The sequence below is a fragment of the Elgaria multicarinata genome, chromosome 6 (assembly GCF_023053635.1).
Source record: "Elgaria multicarinata webbii isolate HBS135686 ecotype San Diego chromosome 6, rElgMul1.1.pri, whole genome shotgun sequence".
Taxonomy (NCBI): Eukaryota; Metazoa; Chordata; class Lepidosauria; order Squamata; family Anguidae; genus Elgaria; species Elgaria multicarinata.
The window spans coordinates 67,771,560-67,788,259 of NC_086176.1; the positions used below are offsets into that span (position 1 = coordinate 67,771,560).

General features: G+C 41.0%; 1 protein-coding gene across 1 annotated transcript in view; it reads right to left on the reverse strand.

Moving 5' to 3' along the window:
* FER (FER tyrosine kinase) overlaps positions 1 to 16,700 on the reverse strand; it is a 176,472-nt gene that overhangs the window by 72,101 nt on the left and 87,671 nt on the right. Inside the window, exon 14 of the mRNA XM_063129537.1 lies at positions 4,390 to 4,446. Within this exon, the coding sequence (XP_062985607.1) occupies positions 4,390 to 4,446 (57 nt within the window). The remainder of the gene's footprint in view (positions 1 to 4,389; positions 4,447 to 16,700) is intronic.

Consider the following 16,700-nt stretch of genomic DNA (forward strand, 5'->3'; position numbering starts at 1 on the left):
CCACTGGAGCATTTGTATCTCTTTATGAAAAATGTTTCCAAATGACACCTATACCAAGCAGGCAAAAAACAAATGCCTGTTTCAGCACAGGTTTTTTTTTGGGGGGGGGGGAATAATACGAGGCAACTGAGTATAATATGAGGCTGTTGGTTATTTTGCATTGGGTTTTTTCTTTAATTGATTGCTTTTATTATTGGATTTTAGACTTGGCTTGTGAGTATCACTTTCGGTGTTCCTTGTAACAGAGAATTGTGGTAGACATGCCAAAGAAATAAAAATAAATAAATGCAAGTCACCCGCTTGTCAGAGGTTATTTTCTCCCTAGGATCACACTCTAGGTCAGGGGTAGGCATCATTTTCAGGCCTAAGGACACATGTGACATTTTTGTAACTATACAAATTGTTTCAACCCCGCAGGCTGCCCAACTGTCACTGTTCCATTACCTTGCAGCCTCTTTTACATGAAGGAAACATCTGCAACCCTCTTTGTAATTTTCAGTTTGCGTTAGAGGACCCCGGCAGTGTGTATCCCCCCCCCCCCCGAGCCAAACACGCACACAGACCACAGCTACAAATATGACATTGAGCTGTGCTGGCCATCCCCCTGCAGCTTCCAGTAAGTGAACATCTCCCAATTTCTGTTTTGACACTGGCAAGAGCATCCTGCCTAGTGAGCAAAGAGCAAGAACGTGCCTGATGTATGAAAAGTATCCATTACTCTTGCATAAAACCGTAACAGCCTGCGTACTGCTTTCATCAAGTCACTTTGGCATGACAACACAAGGTACTACTTTGCCTATTTTATCTCACTCAAGGCGGACGAGCAGGTTTTCAAACACTGTGTGTGTGAGACAGAAACACAGATCTGGCACCTGTCCCGGGGGGAAATTAGCACGTGGGGAAAGCAGAAAGTATCCTCCTGCTGCCCAGTGCTTCTTCTCTGCACATTGTCCTCCTCCTGACCCCAACTCTCAGTAGAGACATAGTGTTTAACTTCCCCAAATCTTTCCACCATTTGGGCTCCAGACCTCTGCATCTGTTACAAGCCTGGATCTGGAAACTGGGCTTGGGTGTGTGGGAGGGGGGGAGGGACTTGCTGGCGAAAACAGGCAGAAAAGTCAAACACCCTCCCCTTTGGCCTATAACTTCCCTGCAAATTAGACCCTTCCATCTAGGACCTTCAAAAGTGGCTTTTGAAGATACCTGGTTCAGACAGAACATGTAGTTCCATCTGCAGTTTCTAGAACAAAGTATACAATTCAATCATCATGGACATTCTGTTACAATTAGAAAAAAAAGTATCTTCTGATGATGAAACTTGAGTGGAGATTGTATTATTAATTTTTAGCTAATATTACTTCCACATAACATTCCTGTTAATTTTATTTTATCTGGTTTGCCCATACCACTATATCCACAACTTCAAATATAAAGACAAAACTGTGAGGACTGACTAGGAGCAACCTTTAATCAGGCATTTTTCTCTTTGAAGAAAAGAGAAACCATGCTTCCTTTGTAACACTTATGGTCTCATGCAGTGGCAAATATGAAGTATCTGCTTTTATGTTACAAACAAAAACAGCAGCAATTTTCTATGGGATTACTGGGCTCAGTAGAGATTCATTTTAATTCAATTAATTTTACGAGTGTCAAGGTGAGAGAGACACATTTCAGACCTAAATTATTTGACAGTTCTCTGTGGAACTTCAGACTTTTCATAAACCAAACTCAAAAGCTTGATCCCTTAACTAGTGTTTATTTCATTTTTTGCCAAGCTTTTCAACTTCTCATCTTGAAACCACAGTATGGCTTCCATCCAGCCATATCTGTGGGCCAGGTGCTATTTGTCCAGCTGTTTAATTTGTGTTCTGCAGTCTGTTGATCTCTACATAGGTAGCTTCTATTCGTCAGAGCATAGGATGTGAAACATATACTGTTCAGAGTAATTCATGCTCCTGACTCAAGCTAAGCACTATCTTCACTTAAGTTCTACTGACTTCAGTGGGTGGATTTAGAACAAATGTTCATACAATTTAAGTGTGTTTTAGTTTGGGGCTCAGGTACAACAGGCCTTCTGAAAAAAGTAAGTAATGCATTGCATTAATCATCCACATCATTCTTGGATTATGGCTAATGATAGTTCATTTTTTAAAATCAGATCATTAAGGAAGGTATGGGCTCTCCCTCTCCATAGAACAATCTGCCTGTTGATGTCAGGTAGGCGCCAACATGATTTCATTTTCAGCACCTGCTCAAAACATTTTTGTATAAACATGTCATCCCTGACTAACCAGCCATTGCTTTATTCCCACAAATGAATTATAAAGGTTTTAATTCTGTATTTCAATGATAACGACAATGATGATGATGATGATTTATTCTTCTTTTCATAATTCACCTTTCAAATATTTTATTGGATGTAGAGCAGTGTATAAATCTTGTAAATAAATACATAAATAAATCTTAAATTAGTGCTTGGCATCTCACAAACAGCTATATATTTAGTGACATTTCCTGTACAAAAATAAAATGTTTCTGCTATGATATGTGAATAACACCAAATATATGCCATACCCAAATATGTTAATATTTCATGCCCACTAATTAATGTACTATGAGCCTAAAGGCTATTATAACCTTTATATAGGTTTTTGCACTATTCATTTTATTTGGGAAAATTTATATCCCATCCTTTCACTATCATACCAGCATTGAACAATATCATTGAATAATATTCAATAAAGTGTATAAACTGCAGATAAAACAAACTAAAAGCAACAGAATCTGATTACTATGCTCTTCAATTCCTGTTTCAAGATCTAAAAGCAAAGCTAGATGCTACCTGAAACACATAATCACATCTCTGCTTCCTGTTCCCCAATAACGTTCAGTTGAAGCAGATGCATGATATGAAGTCACTGCATTCTGCATTTCCTCATCGTCCTCTTTTCTCTGAATGCTGCAGCCAACCAAGCGTTGTAATGTGGGAAATACGGAACATGAGGACATCATTGTCATGCATCTGCTTTAACTACACGTTACCGGGAGATGTTTCAGTTAACACCTAGTTTTGCCATCAGTATTTTTACCCAGCAGTAGCAAAAAAATAAATTTTAAAAATCCCTAATATTGTTAAGGCCTAGATACAACAGGATAGCTACGTGTGTTTTTGCATGGCACTGCATTGTTAGCACATAAAGGTGAGGGGTATCTGTTTAACATAAAAAGGAATGCAAACATGAGAGAAGCTCAACTTTCCCCCTCCCCTGCCTTACCTTGCTGTGCTCACTTCTTTTCACACAGATTTCTCCCAGCCTACTTCCAATATTGGGACTCAAACTAACAGAGAACACTGAGGCAAAGGAAGGAATATTTTTATGTAAAAATAATCCCCCCTTTTACACATGAATAGGACAGACACTTTTTGTAAATCTTTTTATACAAGTTTCAGATCAGGGATTGGCAACCTGGAACATGCCTGTATCCTATGAGGCTATTAGAGAGAGGGGGAAAGGAAGCAGCAGCCCTTCCACTGTGTCCATGACCTGCTGAACTTTGCAATGAAGAATCTAGTGCCTAAACTTGGTTGCTGTTTTTTCCCTCCTCCCACCCAATCCCCTTTCCTTGTGTGTCATGTTTTTTATATTGTAAGCCTGTGGCAGGGACTTTCTTAAGCAATATCTTTGTAAGCCACCTTGGGAGCCTTTTTGGCTAAAGGGCAGGATACAAATGCTATAACAAATAAATAAAGAAACCTCTGGTTCTCCAGACGTTTTGGCCTACAACTTCAGTCAGCTCTAGCCAGCATGGCTAATGGTGAGAGATGATGAGCGTTTTTAGTCTATCATATGCTGTCCTGGAAACACTGACTGGTCATTGAATGATAACATATAACTTCCAAAAATAAACAAAAACAAAAAGGGACAACTACCTGCAAAAAGAAATGTTAACAATGGCAGAAACAGAAAAATGTGTAAAGACGGGGAACTAATAATTCACAGGAGGTTGGAAAGTTGATTCCTTAAAAATGATTCTAACAATATTAATTCCTGCAGCTAACTGTTCTGATTAATATAATCTTTGTAGATGTTAATATTACATTCTAACACAAAGCAATTTTAAAATTACCGGGGCGTGAGTATCAAATTTAAGAACTGGTCTGTTCATTTCAATGGGAGAATACTTAAGCCCCTCATTAAAATCAACAGTCTTAAAAATGCTTAACTTTGGCTGGATCTTGCCTATTGTTTCTATGATGAATATTTTAAATTCAACCAATTTCTATGTTGTGCTTCACATTGGGGTGGCAAAGAAGCTGAAAAGTTCTCATAGTCATTCGTTTGCATTCTGTTCTAAACCTAAAGTTCTCATTTAGATCAGATAACTTACTTTGCCTAGCAATTCTCCCAGTGTGACATCTTCATGATTGAGAAGCCATTTCTTATCCTGCAGCAAGAAACAAACATCAATGTTTAGTCCACAAAACACTGCATTTCCACAGATAACATCTGTAAACTAGCAGGAACAGACCTAAAGGGATGATTCAGTGAGAATATTCAGTCAACAACATGCTAAGAACCTATAACCCCAAGAGTAAGATGTTACTACACAACAGGATATTAAAATCATATTATTCCTATCAGAAGATAAAGGCTTCAGTTATACATATAACATCATGTGCTCGTTCATAAAGCTCAGGATATATCTGCCACTGGTTTTTTTTAAACTGAAATTACTTACTTTAATGAAACAAGGTAAAGAAACTTTATTGTGCAATATATAAAAAAGCCAAATATAGATGAAACAAAATGATTTAGCACATTAGAAAAATGGTTTTTATTACCCAGACAAATAAACTGTATGTTAGCATCTCTTGAATATCCTAGTTGCAAGATCATATTAGATTTAAGTAATATCTGGTAGTAAAATAAAACAATAAATATCAACTGTACTAATAACCATCAAAGCAAACATTCTAATATAGCATGTGCATTACCTGACAGTTGTAGTTGTTAGCTATTTGAGGACATCTATTTCAGCTGGGGGGAAAATCTCTTTTGCTGGAAGATTTTGGTACTGTTCAGTATTATCTTGCAGTGGTACCAGCTATTTCTTAAGTGTTTATTAACTGGTCAATGAATACACACACCGATATAAATGTCAAAATCTAGTAACATACATTGGGCTGGTTCACACATCACGATAAGCCTCCCTGAAAATAAGCTACTGTAGGCCGGTTGTTCACTCATTAAACTACGTTACTCCTGACAGATGATCACGCACTCTGCAGCTTGCCATGGCTTGCTTCCCCTTCAGTCCTCCAGCCTACTCCTGGCATATATTGCAGCCTTCCTCAACCTGGGGCGCTCTAGATGTGTTGGGACTACAACTCCCAGAATGCCCCAGCCAGTTCCACTGGCTGGGGCATTCTGGGAGATGCAGTCCAACACATCTGGAGCACCCCAGGTTGAGGAAGGCTGATATATTGCATGGACCTTTGTGGCACCTCAGCAGCCTACCTCGCCAATGAGCACAAACATGCACTCCGCCAATGAGAGCAAAGTAGAATTTATTTTGTAAAAATTTTTTCACTTTTGGGGAGATTTGCACAAATTTAACATTATTGTTATTTAAAACTTTTGCGGAGATTTGTGCAAATACGCTAAAGTGTAGTAACTACTGCATTTTAATGAATTTGTACAAATCTTCCCAAGGGGCTAAATATGTGCAAATCTCCAGTTAAAACCTCCATTATATTTGCACAAGTCTTCCTGAAGTTCTGGGGATCATGCTAAATATGCACAAATTTTCACAACACTCCGCTTTACTTATCCTTTTCTTCAGACAACCGATTCCCTGAAACAGCATCTAAAATTGAAGGTGAACAAGCTTAATCTTAATATAAAATAAATAGAATAGGTGGTCTGGTCAACCTAGGGCTAGGAGTCAGTAAATTGCCTGTTCTACTGGGTGTAATAGTCTCACTGAAAGAACAGTCTGACAGTCTGGAACTGTCCCTGAATCTACATTTTATTTATTTATTTGTTTATTTATTACTGCATTTATATCCCGCCTTTTTTCCTGCAAGAAACCCAAGGCAGTGTACATAATCCCTCTCCTCTCCACTTTATCCTCACAACAACAACCCTGTGAGGTGGGCTGGGCTGAGAGTCTGTGCCTGGCCCAAAGTCACCCAGTGGGTTTCCATGGCTGAGTGGGGACTAGAACTCGGATCTCCTGACTCCCAGTCGGACACTCTAGCCTCTACACCACACTGGCTCTCTCTTCTTTACATCTGGATGAAAAGAATGAAACTGATGCAGGAACTGCCTTTCATCATCATACATGCACTAGAAGCTCCCTGTTCAGCAAAGCTCTCTACAGCTGATCTGCCCTTGTAGATCTTCAGAAACTGTAACCAGTTCCAAATGCAGCAGCCCAGATTATGACTCATAGTTGCTGTGGTAACATTATTCCTGTTTTAAAAGAACTTCACTGGTTTCCAATTCACTTTCAGGTCCAATCCATAACCGTGGCTCTTACCTTTAAACCCCTCAATCAGAAGTAGGCAACCTTTTGGGGCTGAAGGGCACATTCGCAATTTGAGAAACTGTCCTGGGCATCGCCACAAAATGGGCATACTGAAGATGAAAGCATCGGGCTGCAGTCACCACCACTGTAATTTCCTAAGAATGTCTCTGAGCCTCACATGTGGGCCAGCAGGATTCATGGGGGGCGGGAGGAGATGGGAGCAGCTACAAGCTGTCACTTTGCTTTGAAGCAATGCCAGCTGCCAGTAAGAAATGTTTTATTTATTTATTATATTACATTTATATACCGCCCCACAGCCGAAGCTCTCTGGGCGGTTTACAACGTTATTAAAACTAACAAACAAACAAACGTAGAAAGAGTAGGGCACCTCAGTGGGCAGCCAGAAAGGTGGTGGGAAGCACAACTGTGCCCATGGGCACCTTGTTGCCTTCACTGCCCTAAAAAGACTGAGCTATCTTAAGGAGTAGCTTCTCCCATAGGAGCCTCCTACTTACATGATCTGATGAGTCCTTACTCTGAGTACCACAACCACCAAAAGCTAGTCTGATGGCAATGAGGAATGAGCCTTCTCAGTACTTACACCCACACTTTGGAACACCCTCTCTAAGAGTTCTGCCTGGCTACCCCACCACTGTCGGTGCTCAGGTGAAAAGATTTCTGAAGGCGTTGGGGTGCTGGAAGTTTTAATGCTGATATTCCTTAATGTCTGGTTTGAATTTTATTCTGTTTTATTACTGATATTTTATAGTCGTTGCAGTTTTATGATTATTGGAGACCTGAAACATGCCAGCAGAGTAGTAACTAAACATATAAAAAGCCTCCTCAACATTCTTCAGTAGCACTGAAGCAATCTGCCCTGGAACTCCAGGAAAAGCAACACACTAAGACATACGGGAGATGCTGGGAAAATCATTGTTATGAAAAAGAAGAGAGAGAGAAAAAGCTATGAATCCTTTTCTTCTAGGCATTAGATTTAAAACTGGACAAAAAGTTAATGTCAGAATAAACTTTGGATGCAATCCCAACATCCCATTCAACCTTCAGAAGCGTGTAAGTAGACAAGAAAGCCTTCCCAAAGGAATGGCTCTTAAAGAGCTGCCACTCTGCATCAATCAGATAGGAGAGGGTATCTGCTTTTAATTACATACTTTGGAGAGAAGGAGGAGTTTACCATAAGGATTAGAGCATTCACCTTCCTCCCTATGGAGCAATCCTGTCTCAAAGTCACTCGCTGCCAGGTAGGAAGAAGAATTAAGATTATGTGAGAGTTGAGAACTCTTGAGAAGACTGCAGATGGAATGCATATATTCCTGGCAGGACTGAGAATCTAGAGAGGCTATGATGGGCAATCAGAAGAATATGCCAGATTGGTATGTTCCAACTAAGGCAATAACTTCAGAGGGAGTTGGAAAAGTACTGAAGAGCTGGCATCACTTCCAATATACACATGTATTCCTTTGTTCTGCTACTGCAGGGGTGGGAAACATGTGACTTTCCAGATGTTCTGGTTTACAGCTCCCCTCACCACCGGCTTTGGTGGGTGGGGCTGATGGGAGTTCCAGGCCAAAATATCTGGATGGATGCAAGTTGCCCATCCCTGCACTACAGCCTTTGGTGAAACTCACTTTGAAGATTTCAGTTGTGTTTCAAGCAGTACATGGGAAAAGGAAGAGCTAGTTTCCAAGAGCATGAGCAGCCCTGCTGCAGTAGACAATTAGCAGCAATGAGTAACACCCTCCTGGTCCCACATGCCCAAGGCTTCCTAAAATCAGTGGGGAGCTGCATTGTGATAGCTGATCCAAAGACATGCAGAGGACACAAAGAAAGATGCATATCTTTTTGCTTGAAGAAAATGTTTCATATGAAACATTCCTTCATCATAAGTCTAGGGTGGTGTGGGGACAGGTGGAGAAACCAAATAAGCATAGTGCAGACACAAAACACAGAACTCTTTCAGCCAGATGTCATTCGGGGCTCCCCAGGACAAAGCATTGCCTACACTACTTCTCTGCTAAGCAGCAGTCTGCCTTTGCTTTCCAGGGCTGTGATGAGTAAAAACCCCATCAATGGCATTGTTCCTTACAGCAATTACACTGTATACATGTTGCTTCATCAGACTGACTAGAACTCTAAAGCCAAAAAAGAAACCTAATGATTATGTTGAAAAGTAACCGCAATATTTTCTTGAAGTATTAAGCTGATGATCTCTTAGATTGACTTTATAAAAAAAAATTGCAAGAAGCAAAAATGTACTGTTATAAAAGCTGATGGATTTTCATATATTTCCACATTTTAAGGCATCACAGAATGTCTCTTTAAAAACACTGACAACATGACATTTCAAAGACTTTGTTTATGAAGAATATTTCTGATGTATAATCCTTCAGAGGAATAATTAAACAAAATGGCACTATAAACTGCAATCAAATCAGCTGGCATATTAGCACATTAATCATTACCTGTGCTTTTCTTTCCTTTTGCCAAGCCTTTCACTCAGATTGCTTTATTACACAAGCTTTGCACATTTGTTCCAGTCAAAATGTTCAGTCCCTGCAAAAAAAATTCTATGCCAAAGGATTATTCAAAATTTCACCTGGATCCTCAGTAATGTACTCATGGGTTCTTAAAAACAAAACGAAAAAACGCTTCTATATTGATGTGCATATGCAAATTTTGCTGCCTTGTTAAAGTCAGTTTCAGAAGCCATCAGTAACCGAATGCTACTTAAATGGTCTATAAATTAATTGCATTATCCCTGAGTTGCTTTGAATAGGATGCCTGTGTATGAAAGACTTATTTTGTACGCATGGCTCAATTTAGGTGAAATTATAGTGTCTTCTTATTTTTCCTTTAAGAGTACATCTGTTTTCCTAAGACAACATAATAACATCCTTTCTTCCAGCATAACTACTCGAAATTAATCGAAAGACCTACAGTCACAAAACGCAAGGGCCGTTCTTTCACTCGCACTCGCCACTTTAATCCCATAAAGCAGGAATGCAGAACTTCCGGCTCCAGTGCCAAACCTGGCCATTCAGGGGGTCCCAATCCTGCCTCTGGGAGTCCCAAGGAAGACACCCCCCCTTTCCCTCAGCACACCCCCTTTCCTCCAACTACCAGTTGCTTTGGTAGTTTCCTGGCTTCCGTGCCATTCCTCCCCACATTATAAAAGGTTGAAATGCCTCCCCTAAGGCTTAGTTACCAGCCATAAGAGCTTTAAGCTAAAATATGCTGGTATTTTGAGATATTTGGCCCCACCCCATTTGGTGCTGGCATGCAGAGTTCTGCACAACTGCCATAAACCAACATTGTAATGTTCGTTTTTTAAAAGAATTGTTCAGCCACAAGGCATGATATGAATCCCCAACCTGGATACATGCTAGAATACGTGCTGGTGTCACTCTTCTCATTCAGCTTCCTCTAGGTCACAGAAGAGCACAAACAATGGCCCGTCACTAGTCAGACAATGTATTCCTCCACCTGGTCCATTGCAAGTTTTTATCATGGGGAAACTCACATGCAATCATTCGGAAGCCAAAGGAAATGAGAAAATGGACAAGATGGGATGGGATGACAAATAAGAACTGGTAGCAAGGGGTCAGAGTTGTGACACAGACCACGGAGAGAGAAATTAAACAGGAAGATGAAGGGGGTATGTAGTGGAATATAAGATGGGAATGTAATGTCAGAAACAAAAACAGCTTTAGGAATGAGCTATGAACAGGCACACCATAGACCCCACCTTTCAATCTGTCTTCACCAGTTCCCTAAATTAGGGGATGTGGCCAACCAGCGCACTGCCCTGCCCCTTTCACAATTCTCTTGCTGATTCATCATGCAAAAGGGCATGATGCTTCTCTGTCCCTATCTCCAGCTGTTCTTTTCTTTCTGCCCACTCAAAATTAGTGATCCCCCACTCTCCCAATGCAACTTCCATATCACCTCCGGTGGCTTCCGTTTTTCCATTTGCTGCTCCCCACTCCATAATCAGTAACCCTTTACCCTCCTGCTCTGCTTGCCTTTTACTCCCAAGCATCCCCCCTTGCTTTCACAGGTGCCAATTGCTTTAGTAGGTTACTGTTAACCCTCCCCCCGCCCCTCTGTTGCCCTGCTTTCACGAATGCGGATTCCCTTAGCAGGTCACTTTGGAGTGGCCTCTGTAGCCCTTTCCAACAAGCCACACCAAAGCCACAGTGTTGGGTTCAGATGTCACAACAAGCCACCCTGAGAGCAGGCCACGCTGAACAACCCAACCACAAGCCATGGGTTCTCAGGATGTCTTCTGCATGGTTAACAAATCATGTTGAATCAGATTCAGATGTCAAAATAAGCCACCACCACCACACTCACAATCCATTGAGGTTCATTGTGTCATGCAATCCCAATACCTGACATTAGTCAGGTTTTAGTATCATGAAGTATACACTGTAATAACTCACTATAATTTTAACAAGCATATACATGTGTGTATGTGCACATAATTACACACCCAACTGAACTGTGGGAAAAGTAAGTGAGTCACAGTGACTATGGATGCCTTTCTTCTAATAAATATTTACTCCTTTCATCTCAAGAAAGTCTTCTGATTGCATTAAAAACCCTATTCCACTGAAAAGAGAGGGGAAAGCAGAAAGATATCACAAGGTACCATGGATAACCTCTTCTTTTTCTAGTTAGAGAGCCAGTATTTTATCTTTCCCCCCTCACAAAAGGTAATTTAAAAATGGCTGCAGAGAAATACATCGAAAAAGGTATTTTCCACCACATTCCACTGAAAAGTAGTAGAAAAATAAATTACTGTAGGCCAGGAGAAATTTTCACATAATGATAGAAAGAAAAGTCAATCTTCCGTTTTCAATATTGGAAACAATTACAACTAATGCTTTTTTATGGACATCAAAACCATCACAGCACACTATTTTTCATCAAAAGTGGGTATTCAAATACCATTTGTCAAAACCTGCTGAAGCAGAGGGAAAAAATGAAGGTGAATAACAGATGTGTACCTGTTGATACAGTCTGTTACGGTGGAAATGAGAAATGATCTTGTTAAGGAAGCTATTTTTGATGCCACCTACGGTAGTACCTCTAAGTGTGCATATGAATTTCATGAATCATAAACTTGATGTCTGAGGTCCTTCAGATGAAGTGCAAAAATAAAGGTAGATAGCAGGAATGTATGTGTTACAAATAAAATTTCAGAAAAGAAAATCTTTCAATGGCTCTTAATAATTCATAGGACTGGAAAAACTGTTCAAGAAACAGTTCTGCATCATCAGTATTGCCATTATATCTGTAAAATCCACAACAGGAACTGAAGATTAAGGCACCGATGACATCGCTACACCACCATGCATCAGTTCTTTCCTTCTAAGCATTATTCAATAAGAAGCATTGTAAACCACAAATGATCATAGGTAAGAATATAAGAACAGCTATGCTGGATCAGATTAAGGACCATCTAGTCCAGCATTCTCTTCACACAGTGGACACCAGCTGACCATGGGAAACCCACAAGCAGGACATGAGTGCAAAAGCACCTTCCTGCCCATGTTCCCCAGCATACTGCCTCTGATATTGGAGGTAGCTTATAGCCATCAGGACTACTAGCCATTGATACCTTCTCCCTCAGGAATTTGTCCAATCTCCTTTTAAAGCCATCCAAAGTGATGGCCATTGCTACATTTTGTGGTACCACAAATTCCATAGTTTAACTATGTACTGTGTGAAGAAGTACTGCCTTTAATTTCTCCTGAAGCTCCCACCAATCAGCTTCCTGTGATGACTCCGGATTCTAGTATTATGAGAAAAGGAGAAAAATGTCTGTCAAATTTCTCCAAAGCCTACATGGGTTTTTTTCTATCATGTCTCTCCTCTTTTCTAAGCTAAACAGTCCCAGGTATTGTAACCTTTCCTCATAGGATTGCTCGAGCCCCTTGTGGGGTTTTTTGGTTGCTCTTTTCCACACTTTTTCTCAACTCTACAATATCCTTTTTTAAGTGCAGTGACCTATTCTAAGTGAGGTCACACCGTAGACTTGTATACGTGGTTGTACTTCCAATTTTGTTTCTAATTTTACCTAACATGGAATTTGCCTTTTTCATTCGTGAACGTTCTCTGCAAGCTGACCACCAGAACCTTAAGATCTCTTTCTTGGTCAGTCTGCCAAATCACCCCTGTCCACATGTTTATTGACACTCTCAAAGAACTATAAAAGGTTAATGAGACAGAATGTGCCTTTGTATATTCTTGTTGATTCTTTTTCTGCAGGGCTTGTCCTTCTATATGCTTACTAATTTATCTTTAATAATGCTTTCAACCAACTTACTCAGAACAAAGGTTACACTAATTTCCCAGATTCCTCCTGGATCCCTTTTTAAAAATTGGCGTTAGATGGGCCATTTTCCAGTCCTCTAGTACAAAGGCTGAACTTAAGCAGATGTTACTTATTTTTATTAGGAGACCTGCAATTTCACATTTGAGTTCTCTAAGAACTCTAGGATGGATACCATCTGGGCCGGTAAATTTATTAACTTCCAGTTTGTCAATAAGGTTGAGAACTTAACCTTATGGCAACACATACGGCATATGTGTTGCCATATGGCAACATATCTTAATCACCCACATGTTTATTTTAACAGTTTCTAATGCTTCATGTATGTATGTTCTGTGTTTTAGAGTTTTAAATTTTGTATACTTGTTTTTATCTCATTTTAGAATTTCTGTAAACTGCCCAAAGAGCTCTAGCTATGGGGGCAGTATATAAATGTAATAAATAAATAAAATAAATAATAAAATAAAAACTTAAACTTTTGTTACCAGTATCTGCCTCAGTTCCTCAGACTCCCTTCCTGAAAACACCAGTTCTGGCACAGGTATGTGTCCTACATCTTCTGCATTGACATCAGATGCAAAGAATTCAATTAGCTTCTCCTCAATCTTCTTATCCTCCTGTAGTGATCCTTTAACTCCATTGTCAACCAATGGTTCAACTGGCTCTGTAGATGGTTTCCTGCTTCTGATATATTTAAAGAATTCTTTACCATTGACCTTGGAATTGTTGGTGATATGCTCCTGAAAATGGCTTTTCCCAACTCTTATTTTCTACTTGCATCTCCTTTGTGCTCTCTATTTATTTATTTAAGCATTTTATGCCGCCATTCAGCCAAAAAAGGCTCTCACGGTGGCTTACAAAAGTATTTCTTGACAGTCCCTGCCCACAGGCTTACAATCTAAAAGACATGACACAAAAGGAAAGGGGATTGGGAGGGAGGAGGAGTGTTGTTCTTTTCACTTGGGCTAGACTTCCATTTTCTGAAGGAAGCCTTCTCTCTAATAGATTCCTTGACACTGCTCATTAACCATGCCGGTGGCTTCCTGGACTTATTATTATTATTATCTATTTATTTATATAGCACCATCGATGTACATGGTGCTGCACAGATTACACAGTAAATAGCAAGACCCTGCCGCATAGGCTTACAATCTAATAAAGTTGGAGTAAACAATAAGGAGGGAAAGAAAATGCAAACAGGCACAGGGAAGTGTAAACAGGCACCGGGTAGGGTGAAGCTAACAGTATAGAGTCAGAACAAACTCAAAGTTTAAAAGCTATAGGGAAAAGAAAAGTTTTTAGCTGAGTTTTAAAAGCTGTGATTGAGTTGGTAGTTCTCAAGTGTTCTGGAAGAGCGTTCCAGGCATGAGGGGCAGCAGAGGAAAAAGGACGAAGCCGAGTAAGGGAAGTGGAGGTCCTTGGGCAGGCGAGAAGCATGGCATCAGAGGAGCGAAGAGCACGAGCGGGGCAATAGTGTGAGATGAGAGAGGAGAGATAGGCAGGAGCTAGACCGTGAAAAGCTTTGAAGGTCAACAGGAGAAGTTTATATTGGATTCTGGAGTGAATTGGAAGCCAATGAAGAGATTTCAGAAGCGGAGTGACATGGTCAGAGCGGCGGGCCAGGAAGATGATCTTAGCGGCAGAGTGGTGGACAGAGACCAGCGGACTGATGTGAGATGAGGGGAGGCCAGAGAGAAGGAGGTTGCAGTAGTCCAACCGAGAGATAACCAGTGCGTGAACGAGAGTCTTGGCAGAAGAGACAGACAAAAATGGTCGAATCCTGGCAATATTATACAGGAAGAAACGACAAGATTTAGCTACTGCCTCGATATGAGGAATAAAGGAGAGCGAGGAATCAAATATAAAGCCAAGACTACGAGCTTCCTTGACCGGAGTAAGCGTGACATCGTTGACAGTAAGAGAGAATGAGAGGTGAGGAGAAGGTTTAGGAGGAAAAACAAGCTACCTTGATGCTACCTTTCCTGACCTCTGGTATACCTTCTAGCTGAGCTTCTATTATTGTGGTTTTGAGTAACCTCCAATCATTCTGAAGGGATTTAATCTTCAGAACTCAAATCAGAGTACAACTCAGATTCTAGCACTGTGTCAAAAATGACTGAACTGTGCAAGCAAATGACACCAAAATATGGAGTCCTGGATGTTAGGCAAACTACATTTAGAATGGAGAGCAGTTTTTATTGGTCATTACCATTTCAGCCATATTGTGCCATGTATTAGATCACAGTTCAAACATTTTAGTCTAAACAAACTTATTTAACTAGTGGCATGTGTCGGGCACATGCGGGGTGTAATTTCCACATTCACCAACAACCCATGGGTTATCTGAAGGGTATTTCCCCTTCAAATAAGCCATGCCACATAAGTTTGAACACCACAAGCCACAGCTGGTCAGGTGATTATAAAAATGGTACCCAGCACGTGCCAGCATGCACCATGGCTTAAACAAGCCACCATGACGTGTTTAGCCTGTGATGATCATGAGAACCAACCCATTCTCTGGGTAGTCCTTGGGCTGTGGAGCACTGAGTTGCATCATTGCCTAAGAGAACTTACAGGAATCCATACAACAATGCAGTAGCAAAGCACAAATGAAGAATTTAAGAGCTCCAAGGGTTCAGGGGAGGGAGGAGAAGTGACAGTCTCCAGGTTCACATAATTGGGGGGAGGGGAGAAGAAGCCATCGTGGCTTCTCCCCCTGCTTTTGTGTGTGCCACGCATGCACCACCAGTGCAGGTTGGTGTGTTGTCTGAACCTGACACATGGCAGGGGTGACTTTGTACCCACCCTACAATCCACAACATGCAGTAGGAGTAGTAGTTGGGTATGGAGTGACCCCCAACGCGCTGGAGACAGGGTTCACTTTCAGTATCAAAGGCAGTACGCCCCTATATACTAGTTGCTGAGGAGCATGAGCAGGATGGTGCTATTACACTCACATCCTACTTCTGGGTTTCCCACAGGCAGCTGGTTGTCCACTGTATGAACAGAATGCTGGACTAGATGGACCCTTGGTCTGATCCAGCATGACTCTTCTAGCCTAAATAAAGATTAAGATTCAAGATCTCCAAGTTTAGTTGTTACCTTCTCGCTGTGGTGAGGGAGCACTGAAAACCTGACACCCATGTCATGTCTAGCCCTGCTCCCCCTGGGTTGGAAGAAGGTGTTTCAGGTGAACTATCAGAATCAGACTCTGAAGTAGAGGAATCCGCGCCAGAAACATGCCAGCCTATACCAGTGGGGAGAAAGCTCTCAGGGGCTCTTCACCAGCTGGGAGTGAACCATCTCCAGACCTTATCTCTTCAATGGCAAACAATACACAGTCAGTGGGAAGCCAATATTCTTCCAAGGGGAGGAGCACGGAGAGGTTATCTGATCCTAGACTACGCCACAGACTCAAACAGGCGGAGCTAAAGGAAGGCGAGAGAAAGTTGGCCCAGCTGGCATCCCGTCAGAAGCTGCATCACAACTAGTCTCTCTGAGGGTTGTCCATTCTTCTTGAAAGGACAATTGTCTCATTTAGTTTGCATAGTTTTGCCTAGAGGAAAGTTCCTAGAGATTAGACTCTCTTCAGGTGGGAAGAGATGTTTATTGCTTGAATAAAGCTTTGTGGATTACTTAGCAGTTATTATCTCCCAAGAAGGCGGGAGGTTTTGAGAAACACGACAGCCCACTCCCAATCTCAGTCTGGGTAGAATCCAAGGGAAAAGGAGCCCAGGAACAAATGCTTGGCTACAAAGTTCCCTTTTTAACAACCTACATACCTTTTTGAAAACTTGAAGAATGCAATGCTTTT